The following is an 11180-nucleotide window of genomic DNA, read 5'->3' as shown; positions in this document are numbered from 1 at the left end:
GATTTTCCATATTATTGTTCCATCTTGGTTTCATATTAGCAGTTTTTCCCATTAGCGTGTATGTATTTTTTTGAAGATTTAAAGGTTCTTGCACCACTTTACATTAGCGAAGGGTTTTATAAGTCGACAAATCCTATGAAACTCTCTTGCTTTTATTTGTCTTGCTTCTGTAATACAATGCCACGTCTTACTCTCGTAAACGCAAAATAATGTCAGTTCGAACTTAATAAACTTTGTTGGGTTTATGTTCACCAATAAGCATGGTTTTAGAAAGCATCCCTCGACGAAACTCAGCTTGCCCTTTTCTCACTTGATGTACTGCGAACTACGGATGAAGGGCAACAAGCACATTCCGTATTTCTAGATTTCTGGAACACGTTTGACACGGTGCCCCGTTGCAGGCTGTTAACGAAGGTACGGGCAAAAGGAATAAGTTCCCAGATATGTGAATGGCTCGAAGACTTCTTAAGTAATGGAACTCAGTATGCTGTCCTCGATGGCGAATGGTAATCAGAGACAAGGTTCAAAATGGCTCTGAGCACTATGGGACGTAACATCTGAGGTCATCAGTCCCCTAGAACTTAGAACTACTTAAACCTAACTAACCTAGAGACATCACACACATCCATACCCGAGGCAGGATTCGAACCTGCGACCATAGCGGTCGCGCGGTTCTGGACTGTAACGCCTAGAACCGCTCGGCCACCCCGGCCGGTTCAGAGACAGGAGTGTCCCAGGGAAGTGTGATTGGACCACTGTTGTTCTCTATGTACATAAATGACTTGGTGGACAGGGCGGGCAGCAAACTGCGATTGTTTGGTGATGATGCTATGGTGTACGGTAAGGTGTAGAAGTAGGGTGAGTATAGGAAGAGACAAGACGACTTGGACGAAATATCTATTGGTGTGATGAATGGCAGCTAGCTGTAATTGTGGAAAAATGTAAGTTAATGAGGATGAGTGGGAAGAACAAATCTATAATGTTCGGTTACAGTATTACTAGTGTCCTGCTAGACACAGTCAAGTCGTTTAAATATCTGGGCGTAACGCTGCAAAGGAAGAACTGTGGTAAGATAGGTTTATTGAGAGAATTTCAGGAAAGTGTGGTTTACTTGTAAACGAGACTAAATACAGGATGCTTGTGCGACCTATTCTTGAAAACTGCTCGAGTGTTTGGGATCCGTACCACGTCTGATTGAAGGAAGACATCGAAGTAATTCAGCGGCGGGTTGCTAGATTTGTTACCGGTGGCTTGGAACGACACTAAGTGTTACGGAGATGCTGCGGGAACTCAAATGGTCCCTGGAAGGAAGGCGACGTTCTTTTCGAGGAACAGTTTTGGGAAAATTTAGAGAACCGGCATTTGAAGCTGATTGCCGAACTACTCTACTGCAGCCAACATACACTGCGTGTAAAGACCACGAAAATAAGATAAGAGAAATCAGGGTTCATGCGGAGGCATAAAGACAGTCATTTCTCTCTCTCTGTTTGCGAGTGGAACAGGAAACGAGATGACCAGTAGTGGTGGAGGGTACCCTCCGCCACACACCGTACGGTGGTTTGCGGAGTATCTATGTAGCTGTAGACGTAAATAAATGAGAAGATTTCAAAAATTAAGTTATGACAATATTATGGCTGGCGAAGTAACTTTTACTGAATGTTACACTATACTTTAAAATGACAAAGATGCATGGCACTATTTCATCAACATAGTCACCAAGTCTCCGTGAATACCAGTCAGAATGTTCTACAAATCGTTCAGTTCCCCGACGATATAAAATCCGCTCCTTGGCCACAAGAGCTGTAGAAAACCACTGTGAGAACATCTTCATCGTTGGAAAATCTCTTTCCCCCAACAACGAATTTCAGTTTGCCGAAGAGATGGTAATCGCATGGTGCAAGATCTTCTTTCCTTCTGTATCAGCATTACCGTAAGTCTATCCGGCTTTCTTCAAATTGTTGGCGCCAGTTCACTACGGCTGGACTCGACACTGCACTTGGATCATAGACTGCCAGAAATGGTTCAAATGGCTCTGAGCACTATGGGACTTAACATCTGAGGTCATCTGTCCCCTAGACTTAGAACTACTTAAATCTAACTGTCCTAAGGACAGCACACACGTCCATGCCCGAGGCAAGATTCGAACCTGCGACCGTAGCAGCAGGGCGGTTCCGGACTGAAGCGCCTAGAACCGCTCGGCCACAACAGATTGCCAGAATTTAACGGTTAATCTCTGTGCAATTTAGACGTTTTTCGCACGAGAATCGTACAAGTGGTGCACGAAAAACGGGCCACAATACAGACCGTTCGCCAATTACGCACTAATTGTGGCCCACTACGAGTAGATAGTGTTGTGACTTGGCAAGACAGCCAAGCCACTAGAAGGAAGCCGAAAGGCACGCGTTTAAGCTCACGCAGGCTGGCGTGAGGTCTGGAACAGTTAAAGGAGTTGAGTCTAGTAAAAAAGTACGTAGCTTCTGGAATACTTAACTTTAATCCACAATTGGTAAACATCGGTCTGACGGTACATGCATCACAAGATAAATAGCAAATGATAATGGCGCCTTGCTAGGTCGTAGCAAATGACGTAGCTGAAGGCTCTGCTAACTATCGTCTCGGCAAATGAGAGCGTAATTTGTCAGTGAACCATCGCTAGAAAAGTCGGCTGTACAACTGGGGCGAGTGCTAGGAAGTCTCTCTAGACCTGCCGTGTGGCGGCGCTCGGTCTGCAATCACTGATAGTGGCGACACGCGGGTCCGACGTTTACTACCGTACCGCGGCCGATTTAAAGGCTACCACCTAGCAAGTGTGGTGTCTGGCGGTGACACCACAGATAGGACAACAAACAGATAAACATGTAATAATTAGATAACAAAGAAATAGTGACAATACGAAATGTAGTCGCAACAGCTTCACAACAATAGACGACAATTTGCGGGCTTCAGTGACCAGTCTAGTAGTCAGGGCCGGTTTTTCGTGCTCCACACTGCCCTAATCCGCGTACTTCATTTTTGGAGACCGTTTCCAGTAGCCACCCTACTTCACTCCCATACAGTAATGTACATGTCATATGTACCGTAGCAGTACTGTCTCTGCAAGAAACCCAGAAAATGTAAGCTCTTCCGGCAATGTGCCTCCCTAATTGCGCAATGGTCTTTGCATGGGACAACCTGTGTAACTAACTTTCTGACGTCTCTAGTTAAGATGCGTCATCAGTTTTCTTTTCAATTTTTCTGTTTATTAGTACTGGATACTTTTAGTAATTTTATGAAGACGTGTATGAATGCAGCTACAGAAGCTGTAGTCAATTTCCATCTAGCATCAACCGTATGTGATTGGTTGGTACACAGACGGGGTCGCTAACAGTGTCGCTTCTTCTCCGTCCAGGTGCTGGCGGCCACTCTCGTGGCGGTGGTGAGTGGTGGCGTCATCCACGGCCACGCGCCTCCACCACCCCCACCACCTCCACCCCCACCACCACCACCCCCACCTCAGCACGAGATCATCTACGACTATGTGGTAAGTATGTGACGGCTTGCGGGTACCTGCATTCATGGCAGCTGTCAAAAATTTAGAACAATTCTACAGTGTGTGTTACCGTTAACTAGAAACAAAATAATGCTAATAAGCGCAGTTTGGTACATCAGCAAAGAAAAGAAAAACCATTTATAGCAAGAAAAGTTTGCTTTATTTATGCATGCAGCCATCTACTTTTGCCTACTTTTGCCATCAATATCGGTAAGAGATTTTCACTGTATTTGTTTTTTCCGGATGCAGCCTCATAATTCTGCCACCAATTTCGGCCAGAGATTTTCACTGAATTTTTATGTAGTTATTTCTTCCAAACTATTCAAAAGAGCCTCAATGGACAGGAAATGATAGCCAACCAGTTGCAAAATACATGCTTCTTAAACATTGACCATGATTTCTACAGTTTTAAAACTGTATTCTGCACAAGGTATTGTACCTATTAATAAATATTGGAGCATTGTTCGTAGAACAGATACAGTGCCATTACAATAAATAAAACACGGGAAATACAAGTAATGTAAGTGAAGCATACTCACGCAGAGTCACACATTATCTACGTCCAACGTGGAATCGTTGACTCTGTCTGGCAAATATGTCATCCACTCAATCACCACTTAAAATACATGATTTGTAGTATCTCTCTACTGTAGAGTTTTACCTCAAAACTTTTAAAACACCACATGTATGACAACGGATCCAAAAAGGCTTGGGTGTCACTTGAAAGATTTGTATATATATCATATTTAAATTCAAAAGATTCTGTCAGGAAGATGATGACTTCCTCGTGTAATGGAAGTTCTTTCCTCCAAGACAAGTTTTCAAGTTGGAAAGTACCTCTAAATCTCTTGTAGCTGTATGAGGAGAATAAGATGGACGAGAGGCCGGGTAAAATACCAGCTGATTCTTGCTTCGATTCTGTGACAACTGTTGGCGAGCTGTATTGTGAAAGAACATTTTCTTGTGCACCATTCTTATTTGATGTCCGAACTACGGAATACTGAAGCCTAAAAACGAGTAGCTATGGTTCTGTCTTTGCCAAACAATTATGTCAGCGTAGTAACACTCTTGGAATTGGGGACGCCATCGCCTTGCAGTCGAAAAGTCGGTCTTCGATTCCTTTGGTGCTCTCCTTTACCACCGTCATGATACTCACCTGCACTCCAGTCGCCTCCAGTGATCTAGGTATCTTCGTTGGTGATTGATCTGAACGGAGCCTAAATTTTGTCAGAAATACCGAAATATTCGTCCTTATCTGTTCTTGATTAGCAGTCACTTCACCAAGACCCCACTCGGCTTTACGAATTAAATGTTTCTTGCAGGATATTTGTACCTATTGATTTTAAATCTATACAATAAAATTGTTTCTCACACTTCCTTTCTGTTCAAGTCTGCTACCGTATCCTAAAGGTTTGCAACGGTTACACGTGTGGGCCACCTCTGATGTCCTCAATGAAACTCATTATTCCCAAATAGCATTCAGCGCCAGTGCTGATTTCGCATGAACTTTATCCAATTCCGTTTTCGTCTGTGCAGCTGTCTCACAAGGGGAGGCCGCCAATTGTGAAATTCAGATTCGATTCATACTGCGCATAACAAAAGCTCATGGCCAGAGGTGTAATGTGGCAAAGCACCAAGATGCACTTCTCAGCCGTTGTCGAGAAAATTGGCAGTTAAAAGAAACCGTTGCGGGGAAATACTCTCTACGCTTAATAATTTTCTACAGCGTCGTGGCGCAACAGTAAGCGGTCGGGTTCGTAACTCGCCCCGTGCAACTTTTTTTAAATTTTTTTTTTTTTTTTTTGTAATTCAAATGTATAGACCATACGTACAAAAGAAAGAATTTCACTTTCTGATCGACTCTTGGGATGGACAAACGAACCCGGCATTATACAATGAGATGTTCCAGGACGATAAGAAGTTACCAACGTGCACTATAAAAGTCATTCCTCCAAAGCGCACTCCTCTCGTCCAACGGTGTGACGTGTATTTTTACCGACAGGTGAAAAATTTGATCAAGCGCCTTTAAAATTGTGCTTTTTTAATCGAGCGAAACCGTGACATCAACTCCAGAGATGATTGTATAAAAATCCAATCCATCGTCCACCACCAATTGTCTTCTCCGATTTTTGCCGATATGATACGATACGCGTGGTATGCATCAAACCTGACGAACGATAGAACAATTTTCCAGAATGTCAATCAGGTGTGTTTCCCAACAGATAATTTAAAAAAACAATTGTTCTTGTAAAAACGCATCTTTTATCAGATGTGTTTGATGTCGTGCTGTTTTCTGCTTTCCATGTTTCTATGATAACTATCACTCCGGTTCGTGCGATACTCCAGCTACTTCTGGTCAGTAATTGTTAATTATGTGCGAGTGTATACCGAACTTTTCAATAATTATTTCAAGTATTATTTTACCACGACAAATGACTTTCAACAACTTGTTGCAACTTATTGCCGGGAATTATGTGTGTGTGTGTGTGTGTATTATATATATATATATATATATATATATATATATATATATATATATATATATATATATATATATATATGTGTGTGTGTGTGTGTGTGTGTATACATTTGAATTACAACAAACAAATAATAAAAAAAGTTGCATGGCGCGAGATTCGATTCGGCAACCTTCGAGTTACGAACCCGACCGCTTACCGTTGCGCCACGACGCTGTAGAAAATTATTAATCGTAGAGAGTATTTCACCGCAACGGTTTCTTTTAACTGTCGATTTTCTCGACAACGGCTGAGAAGTGCATCTTGGTGCTTTGCCACATTACACCTCTGGCCATGAGCTTTTATTATGCGCAGTATGAGTCGAATCTGAATTTCACAATTGGCGGCCTCCCCTTGTCAGTCTTTATGGTCTTTTACCTGTATCTGCAGAATCACATCACACGCTGAAAAGGCCTGCCCGCCTACAAATGACACGTCGCGTCTGATCTGATGCGTATGCTTACCAACACCGATGAAAGTCAAGTTCTTTTTCTTTTATCGTTGATATATACGTGGCTTACGAACTTAGGCCACAAACTATAGGACCACACGCGACTGTCTCGTCAGTCCTTGATTGGCGACCTTTCACCGTATGCTGTCGTCTGTACGAAATAGTCTTCTCATAGGTATTTACGCAATACAGACTGTTGACTAATATCCTGAATAGCCTGCTGCTCAGTTTTTCAATATCAGTGCGACTCTGCTGAGAGCCTCTCGCCCATGCTTGGTTGGTACTCTTCCATCATATCCTTTAGCTGTCAGTGGACTAGCGACTGATTGTTGATCACTGAACTAACACCATCGTCAAGCCTCACTAGTTGTATGGCTGTGACAAGAGCGTCACATACCTGCATCATTGGTCTTCTTCTAGCATATGCTATCATCTGTCTGCAGTTCCTAGCTGACGGGGACTGTCCACTGACAAATGATCGTATGTTGAGCAGGCGACTTGCCAAGTCCTCACTACCAGTATGTCAGTCTGCTGAGTATGTCTACGACGGCCAGTTGGAGTGCTCCCACCATTTACCTGTCTGCATTCCGTAGCTAACAAGGGCCAAGTCACTGACAACTGATCACTGTGCTGAACAGACCTACCCTCAGGTCTCCACTACCGGGAGGGCGTCGCCAACGATTGTTCCCTACCTCTCATGAAGTGCTGCCCGTCATTTCTAGTATCTGTCTGACAGGTAAACAGCCTCTGACGGTGGGACGCTGTGCTGTAGTAAGCAGCAGTATCCTCTAGTTGTAAATAGTGCTGTATTATGCGAGGATCTCATTCACTCCTGGTTGAATATCATTAAGTGTGTGCCACCCTTCATTCCCAGCTCCTAGCCAACATGGGGCGAGCCCTTGATGATGGACCACTGTGGTTAGGACCAGCATAATACAGTCCTCACTAGATGTAGGATTTCGTTGCAATTATTTCAACTGTTCGTAGTTGGATGTCTTACACAACCCTTCCACACCAGAACCTAGTCGATAGGTGGCTAGCCTCTGAAGATAGAACATTAAGCTTAGTAACACTCATCTTATAGTAGGACTATTTTAAGACGATCTCAACTATTTCTGGCTAGATATCTCACTCCATATGCTGTCCTTTATTCCCAGTGCATGGCTGACAGGTGACCAGTCTCTGATGAAGGACTATGCTGAGTTACACAATCTTCCTTCAGTTTTCACTATCAGTAGCGCTGTGCTGCGAAATCCCGACCGTGCCTGGTCCTACATCCTACACCAGAGCCTAGACGACAGGTGACCAGCCCCTGACGATGCAACACTGTGTTGGCAGGCCCCAGCTCACTACCAGTACGACTACGCTGTGAAGGACTCCCACACGGGAGACCACAAGGAGCAGTGGGAGACTCGTGAGGGGGACACGGTGCGTGGAGCGTACAGTCTGGCCGATGCGGATGGCACCATCCGAATCGTCGAGTACACCGCCGACCCCCACAACGGATTCAACGCCGTAGTCAAGAGGGTGAGTACCGTATACACCACTACACGAGCCAAACACCACATGCATTATTGATGTCACTTGCTCTGTAATACGACCCTTGTAAATTACTCAGATCGCTAACTAACAGTACTGCAGCTAGCAGTAAATGAAAATCGAGGGCAAATTTGGGAAAGCAATTAATGTTCAAATAGAAGAAATAAAAACTTCAAGGTTTTACGATGACATAGTAATTCTGTCCGAGAACTTTGAAGATTGGACCGATAAATTGATTATTGACGAAATGCTGAATCAAATTGTTGAGAAAAGGTATATATGCCACAATTTGACTAATAGAACAGATGAGGTGATAGGTGATCCACAGCATCAAGCAATAGTTAGTTTGGTAATGGAGGAAACTACAAGGGATAAATATGACAAGGAACATCAAGGACTGACTACAACAAATTGGTACTGATGGATGTATCTAGTGTTAGCTATGCAGAAGTGGAAGAGTTTAAACTAGACAGACTAGCTGGAGGGCTCCATCAGACCAGCCTTAAGACTAAAGACCAGTCCATAACAACAGCAATGCGCAGGTGACCAGAATAACAGATACATAATGTCTACACTAAAGCTGTTGTTTCTGTGGCACTTGGGCGTAAAACTAATTCCCAGTAGTCTTCTACCTGCTGTGTTGTGTGTCACGTGCCTCTGTCCCTCAGGTGGGACACCCCCTGCCGCCGCCCCCACAGCCGCCCACGCTGCCGCCGCCACCACCACCTCCACCGGCGCCCCACGGCCCGCTGCCGCTGCCCGTCCACCCCTGAGGATGAGCACCGACTCCGACATCGGAACACTGAAACCGACGACCCAGCGCGTTCATCGGCCACCGAGAATATTTCTTCTTCCTTCTCTTCCTTATCCCTTTCCTACTCGCTTATACAGCTACCGCTGACGCTAAAAAAACTCATGTGTGATACGTGTGTGTGACAATCACGCCAGGGAACTGTACATATCGACGACTCCATGCGATGATATAATGACAGACGTGAATTGTTATTGTATTTATTTGTTGATACATTGAACAAAGTAACAGTTAAGTAGTTTTTTATATGACAAGTTGTATTTATTAGTGTTTTTATAAAACTGAATAAAGTGTTGGTTCACAAAACCATTTTGTCTATTTCATACACTCATGCTCATAAATTAAGGATAACTGCAGCATGTGGTGCCACACAACGTGGCACTGCAGAAAACTGGCGCTGATAGCATAGGCACATAGGGAACACACACGATACAGATCTGTAAGTCCATGGTATTGGTGATAAGTTGAGAAAACCTTCCCGAAACACATGTGCTACAAAACGGCACTGTTTCCTGAGCATGTACCCAGACATCAATGTGGGATATGATCACCATCCACACGTACACATGCTGCACAACGGGTTGGTAAACTATGGTTCAGCTGGTAGAGCAGCTGTTGGGGTATAGCCTCCCATTCTTGCACCAGTGCCTGTCGGAGCCCCTGAAGTGTCGTAGGGGTTTGAAGTTGTGGAACAATACACCGGCCGAAAGCTTCCCAGGCGTGCTATATGGGGTTTAGGTCTGGAGAACAGGCAGGTCACTCCATTCGCCTGATATCTTCTGTTTCAAGGCCACGATGGCAGCTCGGTGGGGCCGTGCGTTGTCATCCATCAGGAGGAAGGTGGGACCCACTGCCTCCCTGAAAAGGCTGGTGCAAAATGACGCCCCGATACACCTGACCTGTTACAGTTCCTCTGTCAAAGACATGCAGGGATATACGTGCACCAAACATAATCCCACCCCACACCATCAAACCACGACCTCCACACAGGTCCCTTTCAAGGACATTAATGGGGGTTTGTATTGGTTCCTCGTTCACGCCAGGTGAGAACCCGGCGAGAATCGCTGTTCAGACTATACCTGGACTCGTCCTTGAACGTAACCTGGGACCACTGTTCCAATGACCATTCTTGACACCAGGTTTACGGGCTCTCCTCTGACTAAGGGTCAGTGGAATGCACCTTGCAGGTCTCCCGGCGAATAAACCATGTCCGTGCAGTCGTCTGTAGACTGTGTGTCTGGAGACAACTGTTCCAGTGGCTGCAGTAAAGGCCCGAGCAAGGCTACCTGCATTATTCCGTGGCCATCTGCGGGCACTGATGGTGAGATACCGATCTTCTTGTGGTGTTGTACACTGTGGGCGTCCCGTACTGTAGCACCTGGACACGTTTCCTGTCTGCTGAAATCGTTGCCATAATCTTGAGATCACACTTTGTGGCACATGGAGAGCCCGTGCTACGACCTGCTGTGTTTGACCAGCCTCCAGTCGCCCTGGTATTCTACCCCTCATAACGTCAGCAATATGTGTTCTTTGAGCCATTTTCAACACACAGTCACTATTAGCACGTCTGAAAACTCCTGCACACTTACTCGCTGCAAGTACTCTGACATGCACCAACACACCTCTGCGTATGTGGATTGCTGCCAGTGCCACCGTACGACGACTGCAGATCAAATGTACCGCATGGTCATACCCCGAGGTGATTTAAACCCGCAAACCGCCCACCAGAGCGTTGTTTCACCATGTATCAGCATTATGCTTAATTTATGAGCATGAGTGTATATCTTTCTAGGGAGTTGTGGTAGATCTCCTCACCTGTGAGTCACTTTGGCGAAGACACTGCACATGTCTTGGTATTACGGACAAAGAACAGACATTTACATAGTTATAGGTCTAGCTTCACAATTGGAATCAATCAACACAAACAAATACCTGGATGTAAACAAACTGTAGGGCTATGAAATGGATCGATCACATAAGTCAATCAGTTGGTAGACTTGGACCCACTGGTAGCACAGTGGGAAAATCAAGTCAATCTGTGAAGGAAATTGCTTGCAACACACTCAGACGACCTGTTATACACTATCTGATCAAAAGTATCCGGACACTTATTATCTGACAGTAATATGGAGTGTGTCCTTCCTTCGTCTCTATGACGGCTTTACTCTGCTGGGAACACTTTCAGTGAGGTGTCTGAATGCCTATGGAACAATAGTGCCCCATGCTTCCTCAAGAACTGAAACCAAAGAAGGTAGTGATATGGACGCTGGGGTCTGGAGAGAAGTCAACATTGTAACTCATCCGAAAAATGTTCCATTGGCTACAATCCAGAGC

At 44.8% G+C, this 11180-nt stretch overlaps 1 protein-coding gene across 1 annotated transcript; it reads left to right on the top strand.

The window, feature by feature from the left end:
- Window positions 1-3469: 3469 nt before the first annotated feature.
- LOC124712084 (cuticle protein 7-like) lies at window positions 3470-9065 on the top strand (the record flags this gene model as incomplete). Its single annotated transcript, XM_047242381.1, has 3 exons — window positions 3470-3520; window positions 7835-8023; window positions 8704-9065. Coding segments are annotated over 3 exons (345 nt in total), but the record flags the coding sequence as incomplete, so codon positions are not given.
- Window positions 9066-11180: the final 2115 nt, after the last annotated feature.

The sequence above is a fragment of the Schistocerca piceifrons genome, chromosome 8 (assembly GCF_021461385.2).
Source record: "Schistocerca piceifrons isolate TAMUIC-IGC-003096 chromosome 8, iqSchPice1.1, whole genome shotgun sequence".
In the NCBI taxonomy this organism is placed as follows: Eukaryota; Metazoa; Arthropoda; class Insecta; order Orthoptera; family Acrididae; genus Schistocerca; species Schistocerca piceifrons.
Note: the sequence above shows the minus strand (reverse complement) of the source record. Positions and strands in the feature narration are given on the sequence as shown.